Source organism: Scomber scombrus, chromosome 3 (genome assembly GCF_963691925.1).
Source record: "Scomber scombrus chromosome 3, fScoSco1.1, whole genome shotgun sequence".
Lineage (NCBI taxonomy): Eukaryota > Metazoa > Chordata > Actinopteri > Scombriformes > Scombridae > Scomber > Scomber scombrus.
The window spans coordinates 19619572-19647110 of record NC_084972.1 but is presented as its reverse complement, the minus strand read 5'-3'; the positions used below and the strand labels follow the sequence as shown (position 1 = coordinate 19647110).

Here is a 27539-nt window from a genome sequence, read left to right as displayed (position 1 = left end):
AAAGAGAAAATGATGACAACAGAGACAATGTAAAAACATCTACAATTATTTTATTGCCAAACTAAAACTGTCCCTGCTATGTACACTTTACAAGCTACTGTAAATATGCATCACAAATATAAAAGGTTTACATTTATATACATTATTTATATAAAGCCACATCTTATTCACCAAAAATCATATACCTTGTTATTTACTTATGGTCGTGTCATTTCCAGAGATTTTGAACAAAAGGTATTATAAAATATTGGATGAATTTCTTTAGCTACACGAAAAAACGCATAATTGACATAATCCATCTGTGGTACCTGTTTATAAGTTAAAGGCATTTTAGAACAGTAGGTAGTAAGTTGTTATTTTGGCACGATCCCTTCACGTGAAGAAAGAAAGATGATTAAATAAGACCTTCATCTACACCACAACTACAGTGAATACGTGAAGCAAGGGACGGACGTTGATATGTGCACTAAATATTCTTCCTGCTGTTATTCATAATTTATCCATAAAAATACCTTGATCCGTAATCAAAACTGCTAAACAAACACAAAATAGTTATATATATAAACAAGATGAGAGAAGTAATGATTCACACAGGTCTTTTTTAAAGCCTGAGAGCTGTGATACAATATAAAACCATCTTTGGGTAAAAGCAGCAAATATTTGTTGTAACATTTCTGAAGTTTCTTTCCGGGTTTAAAACTGTTTTTCAAAGTTAAAACATAATTGTTTACATTTCTACGTATGGAAATGCTCATATAATCTATACAAAATACATATACAGTATATACGCAGTTTGTCAGTGTTATTGTGTGTCTGAAAAATCTACATAATCATCCACATATCTCAATTAAGCTCAAAATGAATGTGACACAAGAGACTGAACATCACAACAGTAATGTCTGAAACATTATGTCATGTCTTTGTAAGAAGTACTTCATAATACTAATTAAATACAGCACAGATTGGGACTTTGATACATTTCACTATCAGATGCCAAGTGTACAGTATTACAATAACATCTATGTACTTTATGACTGTGTGAAAAGGAAAATCTCTTTAACTGTGCAGGTCACTATACCAACTACAGGACGGACTGGACAGAAAGAACATGCAGGTCTAAATATTCAACAATTGTAAAAGGAGAAGAAAATACAACAAACCAGTACAGCAATGACATTACCCCAACATCACGTCTATTATATCTTCAAATTATTCCGAGTGGCTTGTTAAACTGTGGGTTTTCATAATTCCAAAAAATAATTAACCCATGCTTTCTGGTTTACCCCTAAGATACCATATTTTTCACCTACTAGAGATTTTTTTTTTTTTTTTGTAATTTCATTGAACTAACACTTTAAATTGTAGTTTACTTTCAAGCAGCCTTGAAAAATATGGCATGCTCAATTTGGATTTTCATCCAATCTAAGTATCAGAAGAATTATTTCTGAGTTTATAGAAGTCTAATGACTTTAAAGGGAGAACGACAATTTAAGAGCTTAAGAAACTGGATACATGGTGAAATATGAGGGTAAACATGAACTGTACTTGGTTTATACTCAATGTCACAGGGAGGTATGTATGCACATCAAATCATAAAATCTCACTTTTTTGTATTTTATCTAAGATTTAAAATATTGTCAGTCTGTAACACCTCCCATCATCTATACTACTGTATGCTTAAACAAAAACTGAAATAATACATTATTTATTTGAATCATCGTCATCATATACAGTCGTTAAATAAAAATCCATTTGAATTTTAAAAAAAAACACAGATATAGTAGCTAAATAAATATAAACTCCTGTTTTTTCTACTGTGTGTTTGTGCGCTGTTCCAAAATGCAAAAAGGCACGAAGGTTTCTGAAGAGTTATCTGATCTATGGCACCAAAGTTAATATTACAGTACATACCAATTCTGGCAATTGAAAAAACATGAAAATGAAATGTCATCTGTATTCTTAACATTTCTTTCTTGCTCTTATTTTACATGATGATAAACAATCCTGCTGATTCAGGGTGGGATCCTCTGACTATTTCCCCACTCTCGGCTGTCCTCTACTTGTGCGTCTCATGGAAAACAATATTTGCATGAAAATAATTTATGAGTTATTTGGCTGTTTCACATGTAAAGGTATATAATAAAGCTTTCCTGTCTCTAGCCTACCAAACAATCACGCCAACATTTTTCTGTACAGTACCAGCTGCAATTGTTTGTGGGTAAATAAAGAAGAAGCAACAGGAAAGGACCATTTCACCATCATAAATAGATTAAGTCACACTATCAGATGATATCGATAAATCAGAAAACACTACATTATTATTGCATTTCTTTAAGTTTAAGAATTATAGAAAAATTGTTATGAAAGGATTTTGTTCAGATATGTGTTAAGTTATAATAAAAATGTTAATTTAACTTGATAAATATAGGTGCGATTTCCAACTGTTCACACTTACTGTATATCCTGTACTGTTATCAAACCTCAGGCTCTATGCTTGGCAGCCCAATAGTGTGTTCCCTCTGAGGTGATAGTGCACCCTTTACATTGACCCAGTTCTTTTTTCACCCCTTTCCTAAGCCCACACATAATGAAGCAGGATCTAGTGGCCTCCACCAGCGTTGCTGCTCCCCGTTGTCCAGTCAGTTATTATGAAGCTCAGACTCATTACCATGAAGGAGATGCCCAAGGCAGCAAAACAGACAGCCTTAGAGCAAGGGCAAAAACACAGAAGGCTTAATTACCAAGAACTCAACTGTAGTATGGAAAAAAATCCTGTAGCACAAACTTTGTCCAACAAATTAGTATAATGAATGGTTCAAGAGAGAAATTTGAATGACTCACCAGTATCTTGGGAACAGAGCTCATGGGTTCTTCCTCCGTGGGAACGATGCGGATGTAAAAGACAGCAGGGAAGATGAAAATGAGGCAAGGGGCTGATGTTGCGCCTGTAAACATAAAGCAGATGGGTTTGTAAAAAAAAAAAAACATATAGCCCTTTCAGTTTTTAATAGCACATAAGCAAATACTGTTTTTACCAGTTTTGTCTGAAAAATACTTAGGATCACAACTGTTTGAATATATTTTATCCCACAATTTTTTTATGCACTCAAAATTTGTTGTTGTTGTTCCTAGCTGGAAGTAGACACTGTTCATAACAGTTTACAACAGATAACACTCTTGCAACACAGCTCAGAATATTCTGGGAAAACACATTCATTTGAAAAATGGGGGGAAATGCAAACAAACAAGCTACTGATTATTCACCAAAGTCAAATTGTTGACAAGTTGAGTCAAACTGCAGTGAGCTTGCATTGTAAATACAATTTAAATAATAAGTGTATTATTGTTTTTTTGAGCCATACATTCATGTGTTTTGGAATGTGAAATGTATGCACTCCCACATGTTTGTCAAAGTAACCTCTGCTTTGAAGATGCCCTCTGTGTTCCTTTAACTGAAATGTTTTACACTTTCATCTTATGACCTATAAAACATGACCTCCACACTGAGGACAGATTGTGACAAAAATATTGACACGGACCATCGGTTTGAACATTTGTCATGTTTGCACTGGTCATGTTTTTTTGGTTTTGCTTTTAATGTTTTTGGTGACAGGAAGAAAAACAAAACAAAACCTGAAACATAACTGACACTGCCACGTCCAACACAGAGGATTCAGCCTGTAAACAGAGACTAATAAGTAACCCATAAACACATCTGTATGACAATGCAACCTATAGTCAAAAAGATCCTTAGAGGTGGATAAATGAGGTCTGGAGGTGTTTTCAATTAAAAAGTATGTCATTATTTATATAAGATAGGATGTTTGCCACACTTTCAAGTGCATCATATTATAGGGAGGATATTTCTTTGACAACCCTCTTTAAAAATATTGTCAAATATAATAAGAAGCTTATGACTAAAAGGGCCCATGATGATTTGCCTTAAACAATGTTAGGTATTACAAGACAAAATGCTTCACTGTACACTAACCAGAACTGGGAATGTGCCAATGGGACTTTTTCAGTCCTGATATTGATACCTGTATCTTGGCTTTCGGTATTGGTCAATTCCGAGTATCAATCTGATACCAGTGTTTAATTAATAAGTTTTATACCTCACTGTATGGACAGAGATAATTTTCATTTCTAAAAAAAAAAGCTTGACTTTAACATTGCTTTTCTAACTTTGTAAAACAAAATGTAACAAATATATACATATTGGCCCATTGTCACCAATACATAATCCAGCTATTCCAGTCAGTACTGGAACAATATCTGATAGGTATAGGTGCATCTCCAGAACATACTTTTGATACTATCTCAATGTTATACTAACCAATGATGCCGAAGATGCCCAGAATATTAGGGGCAAATATCACCAGCAGGTTGATTAAAGTGAGCAGAACAAGAGCAATGGCAAAGTGACGCAACCAGCTGAAAGACTTAGTGGGGAATAACATCTGCAGGATGGCTCTACGCACCTGTGGAGTTTCAGACAAACAAAGAGAAGATTCAATTATATAATAATACCACAGTAGTTTTTCCATTGAGCATTACATATTATAAATCAATAAGGCCCAAACTTACAGGGAACAGCACAATAGGGACAGTCAGTGTGACAGCAGTAAGGACAGCAACTCGCACACACAAGATCAATGTGTCATATGGATCAATCCGGCTATAAGTGTGCAGTAGTTCAGGCTCCACCTTGCCTATAGCAATATAAAGAGAACATTTTTTCTCATGTGAACATCATTCAGTAATACCTTGTAGGACAGGTTTATTATTATTACAACACACAAATACCACAAGAGGGAGCTCGTGTAAAAGAGAAGTGAATACTAACATGGCTCAGTGATTTGTTTTTCTGTAATTCAGATGAATGACCTTGTATATATTTAAATCACTGGACAACACCAAGGAAAACATACAATCAGTCAACTATCTATTAGTAAATGAGTGATACATCTGAGTTGAATCTGTTTTCTGAGAATACAATTTTTTTAAACTTATGCAAAATTGTAAAAGTCTCATACATTACAGCTGTATTAGAAATGTAGAATCTACCAGTTGGCCAATATTACTTTTTGTCTGATATGGTCACATGTGTGGGAAATTGTCTCAGTGCACAGGAAGAAAAGTAAACATGCACATTGCTTGTCAGAAAAATACAATATATAATAGGCTTTTTGAGCAAGCACACCACCCTTAGAAAGCGAAACCTTAATAATGAAGTCTTTCAAGCGGATATCTCCCACATTTATAATTGTGACCTCCAAATTACATGGTGCATCTTTAACAATGCAAGAAAGCAATGAAGAAAGCAGGTAAATAAACGCTCGGAGTTACCTTAAACCTGTGGTGTGGAACTTTTATGTAAAAATTAAGGTCTGTTGCATTTAAGAGCATTTAAATTTCATGTCGGGCATGACATTCCTAGCCATTAATCATGCTGCTCTTGTAGACTTTCCAAATATTATCGAAATGAGTAGATCAAATTCTGATAGTGAAATGAGTCATTTTATGGAGGTGTCTGACGTTAAAAATAATTTATCCACCTTTTTTACAAGCGCAACAGTGACTTACAACCAGTGGCCCTTGGGCATATGGGGACAAATCCTAATGGGCCGGTGGAGTATCAGAACATATCCATTTTTAGCAGCCCTGTCTGTGTGTCTGTCATTTGGGGTGCACATGAGAGTGTGCTACATGCCAGGGTTAAGCAATCACAGCTGAGCACCCCCTTTTACTCTCAATGCCAGAAGGGATGGACCAAAGTCTTGTGCTCCAGCTTTCAAATATTCTTTTTTTAGTACTAAAGCCTTTCATTTCCTCTTGTGTATCTTGTGACAGTGAGCGATATCTATCAGTGCACTGAATATACTGATTTGGTCATGAACATTTGTATCAATTTCTTAATATTATAAACATGAACTTCATGAGAGGAGCCAGGGATCATTTCTCTCACCGTAAAAGGTCAGGTAGCCAAAGAGAGCTGCCAGAAAGTACATGGTGTACATGACCAAGATGGAGATGTTGGACACCTGCTGCATCCTCTTCTTTGTTGGACTGAAATCAGACAGTTGAGGGCTGAATGTCACATTCTGCACTGACATGTTATCAAATATTGCAGGTTACAGATGGTTGACTCACTTGCTGAGCTCAGTGTAGATAGGCAGGACCTCAGGGTGGCAAACAAAGGCAAATGCCAAGATGGGGATGGTGTATGCTGTCTGAAGAAACACACGACTTTATGTGATTAACAGTGCAACTGAGACTCCCAGGAAGAGTTCACTGTATGTTCATCTCAGCTGTGATGGCCTACCTGTGAGTTGATGGTGAACATGCGGGCACCACAGTGTGAATCGTCGTCCTCATGAACTAGGGCACTGTTGTGCTCAAGGCTGTGGCTTGAGATGTTCAGGCTGTGGAGCGCAGAGGTGCTGTTGACTGAGAACTCCTCAAAGGGGCAGGGAATCTGAAACTTCTTATAGATAACCTGCAGAGAGACAGCAAAGGAGGGAAGAAAAGCACGGGGTTAATCAAAGAAAATATGAAAAGACAGCGGGACGTGTCAGAGTCAGCAAACATGAGTTCTCAGCAATCGGTACCAAGCTCAAAAAAAGGCCATTTCACATCAGATTAGGGTGACTCAGCCTCAAAGTACTTAAGTTTTACTCTCAACCTTTGATGTCACTAAGCAGCTCTTATATTTGCCTTATCAAACCAAGCCACATACCACTGAAAATAGAGACAAGGGTGGGAAAGTACATACGATATGTGCCAAGGTGGCATGCCAGAACAAATGAGGCTCCTTCTAAAGAGTCACTGTAATGATGTGCTACTGTATGTGAGCTGGAACAACTTACAGCAGTGAGAAAGAACACCATGCAGCTGAGAGAAAAACCACTGGTGTAACCGAGGTAACCTGAAAAGAAAAAGAAAAAGAAAAAGACGTTTCATGTCACAGCTCCTCAAAATTAACTTCTCCCTTTGGTCCTTATGTGTTGTTTGAGATAGCTGCAAAATCTAGCTGTTACAGAAATAGTCCATAGGCTCAATAGGTGCAATAAAAGTCAACATCTCCCAAAATGCTCCATTCGAATGACCTTGCAGCACATTCAGCGAAGAAACAGCATGGTTATTTCTTGGAGTAATGAATAGCTTAGGATCTCATCTCAGGGAAAATGATTTCTAATTGGGCACCTGCTGCTTCCACTGCCAGTGATGGGATGAAAACACACACTAATTACTTGACTTTGAGGTAAATACTCCATCAAAATGTCATTATGTAAGTTGGCTCAAAGTCAAAATAAAACTTCATAATTAATAGGTCAGAAAGGTGAAAAGGTATTACTTGAAAAGCAACATGGAAACACGTGTTAGATAAATGTACTTGAGTAAAATGTGAAAATATTTAAAATACTGGAAAAAAAGAGCTAAAGTACAATTAATTCAGTAACACAAAGGAATCTAAAAGTTGAGTAAAAATAAAAAATGTGCAAGGACATCACTAACTCATATTTGGGAGGCAGAAAAAACAACACAGAACCAAAACTGGATGTGGTCAAAATGCAAGAAAATCTGTTCCAAAAAAGGTTCTTGGAAAAGTCCCTTTAGTGAAAGTTGTGTCACCTCCATATAGTCTGAACATATAACAAAAGTCTGACTGTGAGAGTCAAATATATAGGTTGCAACAAAGGCATAAAATCTTATCTTAAAGTTACCACCGATGCAAACCCAACATTTCCTGCTTTACAACTATACATTGGTGTGACTACCTCCAAAGCAATGGACACACCATAATGTTAGCAGAGTGGAGTAGTGAACTTTCACGCTGTGTGGAGCAGATGTCTATATAGAGAAATCCGTCATGAGCCCACGTCAGCTTGGGCTGAACGTAGAAAAAACTGTTTGAAACTTTGCGTTCAGCGCAGTCTGAAGCTAGAGCTTTTTGCTCAAGGGGATTACTTCTACATATATATAACCTGTTATTTGACATGCCAGCCACTTTTAACACACACACACACACACACACACACACACACACACACACACACACACACACACACACACACACACACTTTTACTCACCAAGCTGCTTCATTAAAGCCAGGGGCAGGATGATACTGGCAGAGACCATGATGACCAGGTAGTTTCCATTCATGTACCACAGACTGTTTGGAGAAAAAAAAGTCTAGTTTACTTTGGTGAGCTCAATATTTCAAACACTGGCACAGAAACACAGTACACAGAGAGACACTGACAAAAATAGAGTGGAAAGTATAAGATGGTCAGAAATTGGTTTACACATTTGGGTGTAACTTGGTCTTGTAATATAACTGTAATGTCACAAAATGGTCTGAGAGTACTTGTGTGAATGACATCAGGTTGTTAAGAATCTACAGGTCCAAGTGGTTGACATGTTGCCAGACCGACAGCAACCTTCTGGGAACATCCTTGGCCACAAAGTTGTGGAAAAAAATGTGTTTGCTTATGTTGCTCCAGACAGTTGTACTGGAAAAGACTCTTACATAACGGACCATTTGTGGGACAGTTGCAGAAGTCGAGGACACACTGGAGCCTAAACGACACAACTTTGAAAAATTCAGTAAATGTTATCCGTGTCAGCTTGTTGCCATTACAGTCCCTCCTGCAGTAGATGTTTGCATGCAGTTAGCGGTTCACTATTGACTCGATTCATGTCATGGTATCCTGTGTTAATCTGTCAGAGTGACCTAATCATTTTGGATGAGCAGCTTTCACATGTTAAGTGCTGTGGCTTTGGTGACTTAAGAGCTGTTTTTAAATGTATTGGGGTAAGTAAGTCTAAGTCCAGTCTCAAGTCACTTGAGGCAAATCTAAGTCTTGACTCCGAGTCAAGTCTTAAGTCTTAAAAGTATCTTAAGTCAAATCTCAAGTCATTGAGAACATTGAACTTTCAAAACAGTGCTGAGACAGCTTTCAGGCATGATACTTGAAGCAGCAATAAGCATAGTCCTATATTAACAATGGAAAGTAGAAGTATAAACATTGTACTTAACTAAAAGACACAGGGAGCTGGTGTGTCATCAAAGGGTGGTTCTCACCCCAAAACCAATTAAATATTCTTGTTTTATTTTGTTTTTGTGTGTTTGTCTTGGACAGATTTAACATAATCTACTTAATTTGGGATGGTGAACCTCCTTTTGTGCTGCGGTTTCCCTCAGCTCTAAAATATGGAGCTTTTTAACTTCTTTTAGCTCATTGTTTTGGTACAGTCTTACTGTTTAAAAGCATCTAAAAACTCAAACTCAAGGAGAGTGAATAATGCACATTCACAAGGTGGGCACACAAAGGACTCCAATATACAAATAGTGCTCAGTATATTTACTGGACATCAACTTAAAGTGATGATCTGTCAGTGTTGTGTTTACTGGTTTTCACTGACCCCAAGTGGCAAAAGAAAATGCAGGGTGTAGCTATGCAAAACCTCAGTTTTTTAAAGAAATGTTATGCATTTATGTTAATACATCAGACAATATATTGTTCTCCTAAATGTTGGTATTGACCACAAAAATCCAGTATTGCTTGTGCAGTAGTCAGGTCTTACGGTCAAGTCAAGTGTCAAGTTTTCATTTATGTGACTTAAGTCTGGCTCTAGGGCCTGTCTAACCCTCTCTTTGTGTAACCATGCTATGACTCCACTGCTAACAGTATATTTTACCTGATGATCCTCATAGATCTCCATGTATTGCTAGAAACAAGTTTTATCTTTCCCTAGGATATCTTAAGTGAAAGGTACCAGTCGGTCCATCAGCCACACATAATTGCTCTCTATTTTAAGAGCGACAAGTCATAAATAAAGTCTCAGCCCTACCACCATCCCCTCATTCCACTCTGCTCTCCTGACGCAATGGATTCGAACAGCAAGAGGCACGTCAAGTGGAAATTAACAGTGTGTGTCTCGGTTATCGAGAGCTGGCCCTCAGCTGACCTGTCCTTATGCTTGGCCTCGGAATTTGGCACTTGTCTCACACCACCTGCTGCTGTTATTTGTGTGTGTGTGTGTGTGTGTGTGTGTGTGTGTGTGTGTGTGTGTGTGTGTGTGTGTGTGTGTGTGTGTGTGTGTGTGTGTGTGTGTGTGTGTGTGTGTGTGTGTTTGTATGTGTGAGAGGAAACACAAAGAGGGAGCATGAGTCATGATACTTCATATGCCAATATCAATTGTAGCTAAGCCACTGACCCTGACATAAATACAGACAAACACAGACATTAGTGTAAGCCTATTCCAGTCCTAAATTAATCAGTGATAAAGGGTAATGACATGCCCTTCAGAGGCCTTAGTCCGACATGTAAGAATTGCTGGAAGGGCACATCATAAGATGGCAAAAACACTAAACCAGACAACATTAACACAACATTGACACAACAAGAGAGACAGGTTAGACCACATACTTAGATAGATATCTCATCTATAGGCTGATTAACACAAATTGTGCTGTGTAACTGAGATGGCTGTCTGGAACAATGGAGTGATGAGTGATGAGTTGCTGAAATTTCTGACTACAAGAGTTGTGATTCCTTTCTAAATCTTACAAGCCTGACAGACTGCAGAAGGAAATGCTACAGCTCTGGCTACCGCTCCCTTTTTATCACAAAGTTTGTTTTTAGACTTGAACTGGCAGCTGGAATCTACCTAAGCCCCCCATGGCCTTACTCTGAGTGTCTATGGCATGACTCTGAAGTGAATGCAGCTTGCCTGCACAGACAGCTGACAGCAGTGAGGGTTTATGCTGTGTGTATACATAACTGACAGATACCAAACCATGCCACCCTCATTGCTCAGCCAATTGCAAGCTTCCAGTTTCATCACATCCCCACACTGAATCAATGAATGGTGCAAACTGATAATTCATTGCAACAAGTCTTTCACAGGCCCCTTGACCCTACACAGTGTCTATAGTCTGGAACAACAGCAGGCGGGAATCACGCCCATTCACAAGAAGCACAGAGATGTTGATGATGTAAATAAATAAATATATAATAAACATAAATGATAATACTCACTCAGAGCTGGGATCTGCCTTCAAGAAAGCTTGGATGACAAGTGGCAACTCAGATTTCACAATGTACAGGTAGCTGGACATAGCTGAAAGAGATAAGACAGAGAACATATGAAAATGTGTGGCCAAGACAGAACAAATATAGAACAAATACACAGTAGCAAAGCTGTGTCACAAAAATACTTATCACCCTGTGTTTGTGTAAGTGACAGGGCAGCTACCACTGAGAGCACTGGGGTAAGGTCCTCTGTAATTTGTGACTCAGCAATCCCAGAGTTTTCCCCCCAGTTTTTAATATTTAAGGGGGTATGTCCTAGATATTTAATACTACTCAACCTGTGTACACAGTATAATGGCTTGTGCCTGTGGAGTGAGCTTTTAAAAGTTGGAAAAAATGACCCAAATGATGTCAATTTTAAAAGAGGTGTGCATTTATAAGGTCTAATGAGAGATGCTGTGGAGATACCTTATGGAAAATGTAGGTTTCTACTGATTTCAGAGTTTTATGCATACTAGGGATTAAAAGTCAGGATAAATCAGCAATATTAAATCCCTTAAAATGTGACAACATTTAGACCAACAAAGGACAAATGAGCAAAGAAGTAGTTTCCCACCAGATTCTGGCGAGAAGGCTTTGAAACTGTGTTTAGACAACTAATTCCACATTTGAAGTATTTTAAAGTATGTTATGGGGACTTGATTTCAGTATTTCAATAACACTATAGCTATGGCCCTGGTAAGTAGATTAGTGGCACCAGTGAACCGATCATATGACAAGTACGTGATCATCTCAGCCTTAATTTATGTGTAACAGTTGCACGTACTTGGGTCTGTAAAAGCACAAAGAAATACCTTGCATCCACTCTCTGTCCCTCAAAGCTTATGTCAGAAACAGCCAGCCTGTGAAACAGCTGTTCTCAGTTTGCCATCAGATCTCCTGGTCTTTGGTCTTAAAACATGTCCATTTTGCATACTTAAAGAGATGCACACCCAAGAATAAAAGCCAAAGTAATTAAGTAAAGCAAACATGGACATTTGTTTAGGTGGATGAGGGGGGATATAAATTCTAAGCTGTGTAATGGCATATAATTATTGTTTGCTGTTACTTGGAGTTTGCTGACATATTTGTGAACACAAAGTCACAGTGGCTCCTCACCTCCAATATTCTGCAGAGTGATTGCTATACCAGCAGCCATTTTTCCTGGGGTGCCAAAGGCCCTGTACCCCAGCTGCTCATAAGCACGAATTCCTGAAAGTAGATTAAAAACAATGATATCCAGTCAGTTACGTTTGCTGAGATGGCCCTCGAAATCAACACAGTAAAACACCTTTTAAAAAGTAAAAATATGAAAAGGATGGTAAACCAAGAACCATTTATCTAGATATTATAGACTTTGCCATGCATTGGATTATAGAATTCGTTAGTTTTCCTTCATACAATCTTTCTGCACCATAAGAGTAAGTACTAGTACTTGATTTGAACTAATAATTCTGTTATGTAAACAACAATTTAATATTAATATAATTGGCTGCCACAGTGAGTGTGTGGTTATACCAGGTAGTATATAACTCCCTTTTAACTTCTAAGCAATGCTCCTTTTGTGATTCACTCATGGAAGTCAGCCATGGTTTCAAAATCTTTGCTGTATGGTCCCTAAGCAGTCTGTATTTCGGGTTAACCATTTCCCCCACTTTTATATAATAAAATATCCAGAAATAACAGACCTTTTAGATCAAGTCTTCATATCATTGGGTGACTGTACTCTATGATATAAAACTACTATTTCTTTTCAACAGGTGGAGTCATGGACAGGCTTACCCACAATGCCAGAGGATTTGAGCATTAGATGAATGGAATAAGATGACAGGGCTGCTACTGCAGACAGAAGAAACCTGTGACATAAATCAAAAGAGAAAGTCATACCTACATGTTATAATACACCACACTCTACACTTCACTAAAGGTTGATAAGCCGGGTACTCTTCTGTTCATTCCCTTATTTATGACATTTAACCATTTGCATTAAATTGTGTATTGTATGTATTGTGTATCTTTTTAGATGCACAACAGTCTTTTCATTAGACAGGTTTTCCACTTCGTCATACGTTTATTGCTGTAACAGTATACCAACTATTGAAACAAATATTTAGCATGAAGCAGAGCATTCTCAAAATTATAATTATATTCATAATAGAATATAAATGTTCTGCATTGATGAAAGTCAATAGTCCTACACATGGATGAAATTGTTATTTCCCATAACCCCTCCTACAGAAGCACTGAGCCCTAAGCAAGTCAGTACAGTGCTCTCTTTTCAGCATTCCTAATGGGTCACAGGGGGATTGCAAGTCCATCACCTTTCCCAGGCCTTTTCCAACCAGCATTTCTGGATAGATAAACACCCTGTAACCACAACTGAGGTGAGGATCGCTCCATCTGACCCGTGTCTGTAGGCAGAGGGCTGGAGGCCGTACCCTGAGATTCCACTGAACACTTACTGGTCGTATAACTTTGACTGTGTATAAATGGTTTACATTTTTCTACCTCTAGACATCAGGGATCAAACAGGCAAAAAAGGACATTGGATTGTATGCATGAAAGATGGTGTTTAATGCATTAAAAAATGATAACAGATTCTAATGATGAAATAGAAAATAATGATACAATACTAGCTAATTTTCCCCTTTGGAGAGAAACCACATCGTAAAGAAACTGACACAGTTGAGTATTAAATACACTTGGTGAATAATCTTTACACGAATAACATTGCCTTTGAACCTTTGCCACAACTAAACAAATTGTTTGGTTCATGTTAAGTTATTTTAATGGTCTGTTTTAAGTGCTTACTTTTTATCAACGTTATGTGTTGAGAGATGCACTATATTATATATTATATTTTGTTTTCTTGAACAATGAAAATAAAGCTCATTCTGACAAGATCAAGCATCATCCAGGCAAATTAAAACACTGTTGTCACTGTACTGTCAGTGGGGAAACTCTACTCCATGTGAAAAAATGTCCAACTCCTAGATCCCGCATCTGCCTTGCGTTCTGTCTCTGACTCGGTTTTGTCCTGTCCTCCACACTGCGTCCTACCCCAAAGGGAGTGAAGCGGAGCGTTCTGACTGCAGTCAAGCCATCCACCTTTTAAATTCAGTTACAATGCTACCACAGTAATTACAGCAGCCTAGTCAAAGCTGAACAAGTGCCCTAAGGCTACTGTAATTGCTGCTACTGCAGGTCACATTTCCTTAGGAATGATCTAGTTACATCAAACCAAAAGTCGCCAATTATATAGTTTCTACTGTTATATCACTGACCCAATACCTACAGGAATTTCATTCAATTTCATTGAAAGATCTAGTTTTGTGTTGACTTCCTGTTTCCAAAGCTTAGGCGTTTAACGTTGAAGCCATCTTCTATTCCAGCCCTGCTACTTGCTCTCTTTAGCTACACAAACACAGACTACATGACAACAGCAAGGTCATGGTCTGAGAGCAGCAGTCTGCATGGAGCAGAAGGAAGTAAATGAGCAATCCAGACACCTCACACAAGGCCTGGAGGTTTGGTTATTCTGGGCAGTGGCCTTTCTGGAGTTGGCATGTGGTAGCGAGGGCAGGGACAAGAGCCTGAGAAAAACGGTATGAATATTATGGGATCTGTTACAAGGCGTCATGCCATCACTCCTATAAGTAGCTAGCACCACCCTGGTTCTTGATGGCACTATCAAAGCCCCTCCTGATGAGCCCACTCTGCTCCAGGAAGCTGCCCTTCAACACACTTCTACCAAATCCAAAGGCAACATAAACAAAAGGTATTTTATTTTTCCCATTCTTTACTCAAAATATACATTTCTCAAATATATCCATACATGTTTGAGCCCAAATGCACAACCCATGATTCAACCTTAACTTTTCACACAGAGCGTTCAGTGTACGGTGAGGCCCTGGCTTCTGACGTGAAGGTGACATTTCTACACATGTTCACCCCAAGTTTTGAAACTTTTACCATGTTTAAAATAGAGTTTAAGTGTACTTATTTACTCACCAGAAGAGGAGGATGCCAGTGTTGGCCATGGCATATGCCAATCCCAGGATTCCACTCCCCATAATAGCATTACCCAGGTTGAAGACAGACATGCCAAAAGAGGTCTTTCCTTCAAACTAATGGGAAGGGGGGGAAAATCATTACATTTCAAATTCAAACAGCAAAAAGTATGCTGTTACTCCTGTTGTGTTTCTGTAAATGTGGGTTTTCTCACTTACATCCGTGAATCGAATAGCTTTCTTTCCATCTCCACTGGGCAAAAATTCCTCACTCTCCAACACTCCATCAGGGTCATCAAATCTAGAGGACACATTAATGGCTGTTAATTGATGGTCTCGTCAACTGTTGCTGAAAAATGGTAACATATCTAGTCTACACAATCTTTGTTTCCATAAAAGCCAAGATGCAGTTAAACCCTGACATACCTGACAGTTTGAGTGCCATTTCTGTGTAAGGATCCACCCGTTGAGGCAAACACAAAATGAAAGTAAACATGCATTTAAATAAGCAAACATTATGTAGGAAGTAAGTCATACTGTATGCTACTCATATCTGTTATCCCAATCATTATTAATGGGAAATTGTCAACACAGGGACAAATGTAGATGCAAATCAAAACATCCAAAATCCTCATTAGAATACTCAACATGTAAATGCATGTAAAAATAGACCAGGATGTGGTTTTCACACAAATATAACTAATACAGAAAGCAACAGAAAGAACTTGACACATGCTGTGTTAAAATGCAATTACCAGTACTTAAGCAACAAAGGGCAGCCATTCATCTGTGTGTGGGATAAAGGAAGCATACTCACTGATCCTCTTCTAATAACGTCTTCATTGGCACGCCCACATCATCTACAAGGTCATGACTTTTCCCGTTGGATAAGATATTCATTTCTGACTGAGCAGGTTCCATCATCCAAGTTGTACCAGACTCTTTTTGCCTTGTGTATGTTCAGTGCAGTAGTTCCTTTAGAGTCATTCAATATCTTGAAGTTCTAGGGGGCAGAGGGAGAGTCATAAATGTAGAGATGCGGGGGTTTGTTTGCTTAAGATACATTATTCCATGAACAAACTGTGCACTGGGCATTAAAAATGTGAAGCACAGTTAGTGTGTTTAAAGGTCCTGAAAACACAACTCTCAGTCGACCTCTTACAGTAGGGTCCTATGTGAACAAAAACTTTCTGGGGGTTTTTGGGTTTTTTTTGTCATTGCTCTTTTTGGTAATTTGAAGAGGTCTATGATGTCACATGCTTCTGTGAACAAATCAGGATTGAACAACATTGTGGGATTATTTTCTTACGTTGCCAGGCATATGTCAATTAAATGTCATAAAATCTTATTCACAGTCTTTAAGCTGATTAGCTAAGTTTTTAAGTGTTAATAAAAAGTCTTAATAAAAAATTGTAATTGTCTTTCTATTTCTTGTCCAATTGTAATAATTTACACTTTCAAAGTACATGGTTTTACAATGTTACAGTGTGAACCTGGCAGGTTTCTGTAAAAATCACACAATTGCACAGTGATGACTCAGTTCTACTGTTGACACAGTGACTCAACAGACCTGACCTCATTCATTCACTCATTCAATTCACTCACCCAAACATCTGCAATACATACATGGCATGAATAGCACATACTGTACTGTAGCTGTAAATGATCACAAACCAAAAAAAAATGTTTTAAACTGGATTCTATTACTTTTTTTGTGTGGTTTTGGTATTTTTTTTTTTGTTATTTTTGTTTTTTGATTTGTTTTTTGTTGTGGTTGTTGTTTTGTTTTGTTTTTCAGAACTTCAGCAGGAAGGAAAGCAAGTCCAAACCACACGGTCAAAGGTCAAGGTCTATTTGAGGTTTTTTTTTATTTTGTTTGCTCTTGAGGTAGTTGTTGTCACAGGGATTCCTATAGCTAATGCTCAGATTTTACACAATGACACAGCAGTCTTTATGATGAAAATTAGCCCAACATATCTAAGCCAAATGCTAAATCACTCATAACAACAGCCCTCAAATTGCTGAAAACACAGTTTGTAAAACAGTTATTACTGTAGTACTATAATTACACCTCTTTACAGTACTTTCCCTTGATGAGCGTGGGGGTTCGACTTAAACATAAAGTACAGGTATATTTGACTAATGATTACTTAGACACTATTAATACCCATCTACAGCCTTCTATAACCCCAGTGACAAAGATGGGTTCTCTTCACATTTCAGTGTGAACTCAGAAACAATGCTGTTTGTTGTTCCCTGTTTCCGCTGTGACCAGTGTACAGCAGTGCAATTGTGTCCACAATGTCCTCTCTGCCAGAAGATCACTGTTACTGCTATTCATACTGTACAGCTAAAGAGGGTCATTGATACCATGATGTTGTAGCTACGAAAGGAATAAAACTAAGTCCACAGAAGTTCTGCCAATAAAAACAGCTCTCATAATCAAACCTAATCTGGATATTGATCTTATTTAAACCTAAAAAAATGTTGCAGTTTCACATCAACCTTCAAAGAGAACTGTCATCAGCTTATCTAGTAAGTCACTTTATTTGCACAAAGTTATCATGTTCCTCAATGTAGACACAAACGTAAAGGCCTTTCGCTAATGTCAATACTTCCTGTTGCAATCAGCCTTTGATGATAATGGTCATTTCCAGAAAGGTGAGACTGAGAAAGAACAAGTGATGAAATGTACGATGATTTGTGTAGAATCAGTGATACACAGGCTGATCGATAGCATTTTTAAGAGTGTGCCCACGGAGAATCCAATCCCTGTTCTTGTACACAAACAACCAGAGAACAGTGGATCAGGCTGGATCCACTACATTTACAGTAAATATAATAGGAGGCTCATTAGTGGATCTCATGATGTTGGCTTTTCCACACACTAGTCTTTCATTTCCATGCATGAGACCAATGACGTTTATTTTTTCAGGAGGTGTGTTTTTATACTTTTAATATCGTGTGGATTTTTATTATTATTGAAATACTTCTATTTGGAAAAACAGGGTTCATTAAAGTTTTTAACAATAAATGGATCAATGACTCAATATTTCAGTTGGGTTCAAAGAGAGCTGCTCTTTCAAGGTAATTCCTTTTCTCCTAATAACTGAAATCACACAGTTCTTTCTAAGAAAGTCCCTGGGACATCATTAGGAAAACCTAGACTGAAATAAAACATTACCAGGAGTTCACTTGACTTTTAAGAAGACGTCATTCATTTTGCAGTTCTCTGTAAAAAAAAAACAGGTCAACTACCAGGTATGTTTCACCAAGAGCTAACCTAACAATGCTGTGTAATGTGGGTCATGATCTAGTGTAGCTTTCCGTTTTTTTACCTACTCTACAGGGCAAAGATAACAGCATTTACACAACTGGAAAAACTGAAAGGCCTCTGACGTGAAGGAAAGACTAAGTGTCAGGTAGCCGTACAATTTCCTGGTTCTATTTCTGCTGTGTAATATTATCTAACACCAGTCTGGACAGTTCAGTCCCTCAGAATGATCCTTGACAGCTTGTTAGAGGCTCGACAAATATGGTTTATGGGGTGAGGAATGCTGAAATTAAAAATTGTTTCTCCCAGGAATACAGTTTAAAAGTTGGATCATTTTTGGATAAACCAAAAAGAAAAGGAAGAATTAGTTTGATGCAATGGTCTAAATATGCATATACTGGAGAAAGACTGATGCTGAATGTCTAGCTAGATGGATTTGAGGGTTTTTATGCACCTAATATAATATAATATTATAAATATAATTATGTTTCATATCACTATAACACATTAAATAAATAACCCCCTCTGGGCTAAGAACTGCCTCACTATTTACTGATATGGATATCTGTTTAAAGTACATGTGTGAAGCACATATGGGAAAATGCTCAATTAAGTGTATCTTCTTCTACTGAGCAACAGGAGGAGGGTCACCTTACACTCTTACACTCTACTGGAGCCCACAGTGAGTTGTTATGTAACAAATCACCCATGAAGGGGCATGAGAGTGAAAAGTCTTACTTTGAGTTACTGGACATACATGACATTTGAAATGGTGAAACAGGTGGGAGGGAGAATACCGATGATCTGTTCAACGTTAAAGTGAAAGATTAGTTATTTATAAAACATTATGCCTTTAAAACACTGTACCATGTTCCTGACTCTTCCCTTGTTGGACATAAAAGAGGGCAGGCAGAGCACAAGTGGGGGGAAGTGGGCGAGCATAAGTAGATGAGGAGATGCCCCTGTAGTGGGAGTATCAGGAACAGGCACGAGGTTCAGCCAAGAGCGCCTGGCAGCACCAGCTCATCCTCAGCCACGTGCCTGTTGGGGACAGAGCAATACTGCTCGAGTGCTGTAAAATCAACCTCCAGCTCCTGCATCACATATTCTCCTCTGTGGCGAAGTGGGCTAAATGGATTGTTTTATTCTGGTATCTCTCATGTATAACATTTTTAAATGTTGCAAACACCTTTTAATATTTAAAATTGGGTTGTCAGCCATTAGATTTGCTGTACATGGATGTGAAGTTTGTTATAAAAGACGATTTATATATAATAATATATGTATTATATATTATATATTATATATGTATATATATATATATATATATATATATATATATATATATATATATATATATATATATATATATATATATATATATATATATATATATTTATAATATATATACATATATATCAATTCGTTCATAACTTAATACACAAACAATTAGCCGTTTCTTTCTATTGGCTAATGTCCTAATGAACTTTGATGTTAGCAAATACCAGAAAAAATAAATCTTAAGAGCAATTCATAATCCATCACATCTATGGTAAACATAGGCAAATTAAAGATATAGTATAGTATAAAGTCTTGAAATTAATGTGTATTATAAAATGTATAACAAATGTATGAATGTTTTATAAAAACCTATGCACTATCTTGGGCCAGCTACGATCATTCAATTTACAATTTACATTTTCATTGACATTCATTCATCTTCTAATGCAAGTTTTCCAAGAATAGACACAACTACAGATATAAGTAACATTGCAAACAGAGACATCAGCTCTCTGGATCACATCTGTTTGGAATTCAAGTAATGTGAAGTACGATAACACACACATACTAAAGATTTAACTGATTCTCAGGTTATATTAAAAAAAAGAGAGAAAAAAATGCTTTTTCGTCAAAGGGGTTAGCATGCTATCGTAATCTAGATTTCTGGACAATCAATTCATAGACACCATGAACCTAATTTTTGACATGCAAAAAAATCCTCGACACATGGTTTGTAACTTGGCACTGTAGTGATGTATCAGGTCTTAGCAGCTGTGTGTGTAACATTTCACATCTTCACTGTATACAGTATCAAGTATGAACACTGTCTTCAATCTTCAAGTCAAATAGAATTTGAAAGTAAGTAAGTAATCTGAATTATTTTTTTAGTTCTGATTTTGCTCTGATCTGTGAATATGATGATTTCTTAAAACGAGTACAACTATTTGGTAGAAATGTGTAATTATTTTTGAAATTGGTGCTCTATGAGCTTCTCTATTGAGAAAAAGGCTGTAGATTCACCATATTGATCTTAAGGAAGAATCCGACAACAACCAGAATGCATTGCGTGCAGTCCCTAAGAAATCACGGAAATACTCAGCAACTTAAGTTTGTGTGTCTGTCAGGCTGTGGTAGTCGCTTCCTCCACCATACTGTTGTATCTGACTCCAGAGCACGATATTCAGCTTTGTATCATGAAACTACTTTTTCTTCCGAATGCTGATATTTGTAAGTATTTAAATATTTAGTAATATGTATTGATACTTCAACATCTGCTTTTCAGTTAGTGCAACATGGTAGATGGAGTGTTTTGGAAGCCATCTTTCAGAGTCTTTGAAGGCACCACTACAGACAATGAGGAAGACTTTCCCAGCCATTGAACTCTGGGTGCAGGCAATATGGAGGGAAGTTGAACATTATTCATTTGCATATACTGCCCACATTGCAATGATGCAATGCTGGTTGAAATTATGCAAAAATATCCCTTAAAACCTGTATAATTCTACTGACAGGTTCATAAGATGATCTGATAGTGGCAGGAACAAAAAAAGGGAATGCACAACAACATTGCACATTTCTGTATTACTTTAAAGTTCTAACCATTCTACTCTTTTAAAAATATAATTTAACAATATAAGTACACATATATACAGTACCAGTCAAAAGTCTGGACACACTTTCTCTTTGATGTGAATGGGAAGGTGTGTCCAAACTTTTGACTGGTACTGTATTTTAACAGCATTGCATACATGTTTCTTTGGCTCTGTGGTTTCACTATTCTGTGAAGCAAACAAACATTTATGTCAACATGTGTTTGGTGTCTTTTCTCGAAGAGCTTTGGTGATATAATAGTGCAGTATTCAGCAGCATTGACTGATCTATGATTAGCTGAGCACTTCAGCATGACAGGCAATAAAACATCTAAAAATGAATGTTTATTTAAGTGACATTCAGCAGCCTTGACTAAATGTTATGAAACCATATGAGATAGAGATGAGGGCACATCACAGAAGTGATATCCAATAGTATGACAGTCTACAGTACACTTAACAAAATATCATCCCAGCTCACTAAATTCCTCCTGGAGTGATTGCAATGCTGCCTCTTCCTAGATCACTCTTCTAAATCCTTGTCACACACACACACACACACACACACACACACACACACACACACACACACACACACACACACACACACACACACACACACACACACACACACACACAATACAATCATTAAAAGGAAGCAGCACTACTGAGGCACACCCAGGGGCCCAAGTAATGATTTAATATGTTGTTTTACTAGTAGCCAATACGTTCTGTGTTTAGACAAGGATGTAGCAGAGAATATTGCGGTCAGCTGTCATTTCATTGGTTATCTGAAGAGCAAGATCAATCTGCCTTGTCATGTTATATTAATAGCTTCTTGTTAATATGACTTCATATGACAGCTGTAGAAGTTTCTGTTTTCTGCACAACTTGATGAATTTTGTTGTGTTGTGCCATTAAGAGAAGTAACCATAAGCGCTACGGATGTACAGTACCAGTCAAAAGTTTGGACACACTTTCTCATTGATGTGAATGGGAAGGTGTGTCCAAACTTTTGACTGGTACTGTATATTTTACCAGTGATGATTGATAGATCCTGAATCATGGCTGGAGTGCAGGAGGTGGACACAAACACAGGAATGTACTGTACATTGTGATGCAATCTAATGCTATTGCCCAAATTTAATTGATTATACAAAAAAAAAACACACAGCTTTGTGAAGTTGCGAAATATTTATACATTTATAAATGTTTTAATTGACACTGTGTCCGAGAGAAATAACCAAGCAAGTATCATCTAAATATAAGCTAAGCTAAAAATGTGTTTTAGTGTAACAATAGCAACTATATGAACATTTTCTTCATCCTCTGATTTAAAAAGAAACTGACGGGAAAGGTCACAAAGTAGTGTGAGAAGCAGCTGTGTTTGAACCTGTGCTTGTTGACTAAAAATACATCCTTGTTAGATAAGGAACCAGTTAACTCTCATTAATTAGGAGTACGTGTTGACAAGCTGCTGGGCAATTTTCAGAAAAACAGCTTGGTAACCAACAGTTGGCAGCAGGAGGTACTGGCCAATTTATCTGTGGGCAAGTCAAGCAGCTCTTACATTTGAGCAAAGGTCTGTGCTTAAGCGTCAAGATGTTACATTTAGGGATGAACAGATGTTAAAACGTGATTTTAAATTGCATCCAAAACAAAGTGAAGAGTGACATGGGTGACAAGTCCATGTATGTGTGCACATCGGTTTCTTTTTGTTGTCGGCAAGCCAAAATGTTTACAAGAGAACCATATCACATGAGAGGTGTTGATGGTGGTCAAGGGTGTCTAAAAGATCAATGTATCAGCAGCCAGACACTGTATCACAGCATACACTCTGCCCATGTTCACATGACAATTTTGAGAAGAATCTTACCATCAGCACCATTGTAACAATGGTAGATGTTGTTGCAAAAGTGTAAAATAGGAAATTATAGGAGCATCATCCTTTAACATTAAGTGACAGTAAGGGAAAATGCATTGAAGTGGGGTTTTCCTGTTGTTAGGCAAAGCCTCACACATCGTAATCTCACATCTTAATACAAGCATAAAAATGTGAGCTAAAAGCAAAAGGATTATAAATAAAGTACTGGAACAGGTCTGATTTACATTTTGAAATGGTAATATTCACACAACTGCTTACATTCAGTACATGTTGGAGTTTATATGTTACCAAGGACATGGTGATTTACTATGTGAGAGTTTTCTAATACAATAATCTATGGCTCTCAGAGGAATATTTTAGGCAGCATATATTTTGGCAGACATTAGCCCACAGGGAATAAACTCATATGGGAATGCTAGTGTAATTTTCGACCCATTAAAGAACAGAAAATCAAAAAGCATTAAAGACGGTCTTTGAACAGACTGAAAGCTACATGCTAAATCAATTTTAGTTTAAACTCTCTCAAATAAAAGTTGTTGAGACAGTTTTCAAAAAGACAACATCCTTAAGATCAGAGCTCCTACAGGGAGGCTATATTATTTATGACAACTGCTCTGAGTAGATTAGGCCACTAAGTGTATTCTTTGTCATTTATCCATTTCAATACATAATAACAACAAAGGACTTTCCAATGACTTAAATATAAATAGACAACAGCACATGATACTGTCAGTTTCAAGCCCAAAGATTATGGGCTCCATGAAAAGATAATAATAACCTCTGGAGTGACTGACACTTAACACTCGGACTGACTCAAACGCAGATATTCACAGGTCGCTTCAGTGTGACAGGAGCATACAACTGGCCGCTTCCCACATGGATAAAGCATCAGCCTTCACACACAGCGCACCTGTCCAGCTCTTAGCCCCTTTGATCACCGTACATGCCAGGGTCACTGACCACAGACGGGCTTATCTGCTCCTTCTCTGCTACGTTGAACCCAGTATGGAAACCTACATAGGGTGTTATCGTTTAGAATAGGGGGCAAAGTCAAAAACATACCCTCTCACCTACACAGAGAGATTTTATCAGTTTGTATCTCTCAATCTGATAAATCTTTTGGTACACTTTAATAATAATAATAATTATTATTATTATTATTATTATAAAAACATGAGGGATATTTTTATATGTATTCATCAGTACAGCCCAGTTTTCCATGATAACCACTCAACACCTACATTCAAGCAACTGGAGGTTACACACCTTGTTTTACACCATTTTAACAGTTATTGCATAACAATATTTACATTTCCACACCCACCACTTTCCACAACAGTCACAAATTCAAACTGTGACCTGCAACACACTTGTCAGCTTTTACAACCTTTAGTAACCTAACGGGATGCATGACGTCTATTAAAAAAAAACTGTCCTCATGAGCCCTCCTACTCTAAAGTCTGAAAAGTTATGTTGGATCAAGTTTGAGTTGTGTTAATATTATTGTAAAATTGTAAGTGTTGTTATAACTATGTAATCCTTGAATAACTTTTTTTGCAGTAAAGTAACAGTCTAATGTGGACTTTAAAGGACTAGTTCCCTGCAACCTTTTAATTAATAATGTAACTCATGAAAGAATGTATGCTGTATTGAAAAAAATAAATATAAATCCGGCTGTAACTTATAATTATGTTCATCATCTATTAATCTACATATTATTTTCTTAATGTCTATACAATTTTGAAAGACTTCAAAGTGGCATCTTTAGAAATGTATTTAGTTGACCATGACATAAAGACAGAAAGCAGCAAATCCAGAAATCTGAGAACGTTAAAGTATATGTTTGGTATTTTGTTAGAAAAATTACATGAATCATTTAATCAGTCATATGAAATAGCTGCCAATTAATTTAACAATTAAAATCGTGATCAGCTTTAATAAATAAATATGCAATCATGTGCAACCCATATAATGTTTATCAAAGTAGATGGTAGCTGACATGGACATTTTCAAAAAACAGCAGGGCAAACGTATCTTCTCTATTCACTGTGTGAAGACCGTATTGGACACAATACAAGGAAATTGACACCATACATTAGATTTTAATTATCTTTCTCTCGGTGACGTACTCGAAGAAAAATGCAGAAGGGAACCTTTAAATCCCTCCATTAATGCAAGGCACACAACAATAACAGTATCACAGTGATAGGCTCAGGCAATGTGCAGCTTTGTCTTCCCACAAGGGCGCTCTTCCTCCACATGTGTATATTTAGCTGACAATAATAGAAGAAAAGTTCTTTAAAAGGCTGCTACCGCTTAGCTTACGTTTTGCTGCTCATGTCTTGCAGTACACTGAGTACGATATCGCTCTGTGGTATTATTTTAGGGTCTCGGTCGGTCATATGGGTTTTTGTTACAAGAAAAAGTGTCTTCGTCTTTTACTCGGTCGGTGCCATGTGCTCCTTAAGCAACACCAACACATAAAGGGTGTGGGCTGAGTAAACTGTTGGAAAATATTTCACATACTAAGCGTTTATGGAAATGACCAAGAAATGGGCGTCAAAGAAATAGCATAGGCTAGTTAAGTTTGACTGAATCAGCGCCTGTATAAAAAAAATCCCACACATATCAAGGAAAACTAGGAAACACTTCCACCCAATAAAAGTGATATCTGCTCATGAGTCACGCAGGCTACTGACATTCATCCAGTTGTTACCTGTTGACTTTAACTTTGCATCTCGTGCAGCGTGTAATCGAAAAAAGATTCAAATGAGGAAAGAGTCGGACAATAGATAGACAACAATCTGTCACTGACTTCTTGAGGCACATGGTCGTGACATCTGGAGTTGGCGCTCACTGCAGGGGGATCAAACATGCTATTCTTCTATCATTGATTACCACCCAATAGGAAACAATAACACAGGAGCCATTAAAGTGTGCTATTTGATCGTTTAGGTCTAAAATATGAATCATGTCTATTTCCCATGGGCTATCATTCACACCAAGACTCTAAATCACAGTTTCACAAGCCTTAACCCATCAGTGAAACCAGTTTAAAAACAAACATCATGCAGACAAATAAAACTGCAATAAGAAATATACCAGATTTGTTCATTCTTACCAAATGGTGTTGTCGCAAAGCGTTCAGGTTAATTCCTCTGATGAGTGGGAATAATTAGATGAATCGCTTCCTGTTCTCTTGCTTTTTCTCAGTGAGGGAGACAGTATTAAGTTACATTTGTGGCCATTTACGCACTTTATGACCGTCACTCTCCAAGTCAGCAGCTGAAAATGCGCTTTGAGAAATGGTCGGCATTGTAAAACCCTCCGAAGCTCAACTGTGGGGGTCGCATTAGGTCCGCCTCCTTTGCAAACCCCCACCTATAGCTGCGCTGTTCGCTGTAGGTTTCACCACTTGGTCTCCTATAGTTAGGGAGAGTGATGAAAGGAAAATTAGGGGTGGCAGTTACTCATGGCATTAAGGATTTGCGCATAAATGGCTCTGGAAATGCCTTACGCACAAGACGTGATGGGTAGTGAGCAAGTAAAACACCAACAATATGGAGTGAGTGTCAGATACACATCTGTCTCCTAATTGGCTGTGAGCATGAACATTGAAATAAGAAATATGAAATTGCCATTGTTACCATGCTGCAACAAAAGCTTTCCCTTCCTCTGCCCATACACACATGCACCATGTTACATCAGCACACCTCAAGCAATCCCCTACATTGATGGTGTATCTGATCCAGCAGTCCTCAGCAAGGTGCAGCCTGAGAGTTGGCACCTGTTAAAGAGTCTGGAATGTGCACAGTCCCCTCAACCCCAACACTATTGGACACTTAATACAGAGGTGAGAAGGTCACCAATACCGCTGACAGACAAAAAACTGTGCAATAAAATAATTCACTAATTGATTTTAATTGCATAGTTGCACAGCAAGCTGATTCAAAGTTCACATCTCTGTGTTTTGAGGAAATATTAATGAATTTGTGGCATGGTGCAGATGTGAATTGAATGCGATATCACCAGTAATCAACAGCTCATAGACATCAGAATAGAACTTTATTGTTCACCAGTGTGGAAATATTTAGCGCAAGAACATGTAACAAATAAAGTGACAAAAACTGCAAAATACACAAACACTTGAAAAAAAAAGAATAAAAAATGCAAAATATCATATAACACATGAAATAAAATATTGTGAAGCAGTATCAGCAGCTCTGACCAGATCTGTCTGAAATTTAAACTAATCTAAACTTATTACACACACTGACCATAAAATGGACACATCTCCCCTGGAGAACTTAAACATCTCCCCTGGAGAACTTACACATCTCCCCTGGAGAACTAACACATGCACTTTTACAATATTTCTATTGTAGCTATAAGTGTCAAGCGCAAGTTCACCAAAAAGC

At 37.5% G+C, this 27539-nt stretch overlaps 1 protein-coding gene across 1 annotated transcript; it reads right to left on the bottom strand.

Annotated features, from left to right (window-relative positions):
* Nucleotides 1-25: 25 nt before the first annotated feature.
* Nucleotides 26-26541, bottom strand: LOC134004236 (sodium-coupled neutral amino acid transporter 3-like). Its single transcript, XM_062443443.1, has 17 exons — nt 26243-26541; nt 15910-16095; nt 15519-15539; nt 15312-15393; nt 15094-15209; nt 12865-12938; nt 12202-12294; nt 11050-11131; nt 8095-8177; nt 6870-6928; nt 6326-6499; nt 6154-6233; nt 5969-6069; nt 4588-4712; nt 4337-4481; nt 2842-2945; nt 26-2704 (listed from the first exon to the last, which is right to left on the bottom strand). Exons 2-17 carry the CDS (start codon nt 16014-16016, stop codon nt 2600-2602), a joined length of 1551 nt encoding a protein of 516 aa, XP_062299427.1. The 5' UTR covers nt 16017-16095; nt 26243-26541; the 3' UTR covers nt 26-2599.
* Between the last annotated feature and the right edge of the window lie 998 nt (nt 26542-27539).

Coding starts and splice junctions, on each gene's coding strand:
- LOC134004236 (XM_062443443.1), bottom strand. CDS start 16,016: ATGATGGAACCTGCTCAGTCAGAAATGAATATCTTATCCAACGGGAAA. Junction 12,939..15,093: donor ACTGGCATCCTCCTCTTCTG/GTGAGTAAATAA, acceptor TTTATGTCACAG/GTTTCTTCTGTCTGCAGTAG. Junction 6,070..6,153: donor ATCTACACTGAGCTCAGCAA/GTGAGTCAACCA, acceptor GTCTGATTTCAG/TCCAACAAAGAAGAGGATGC.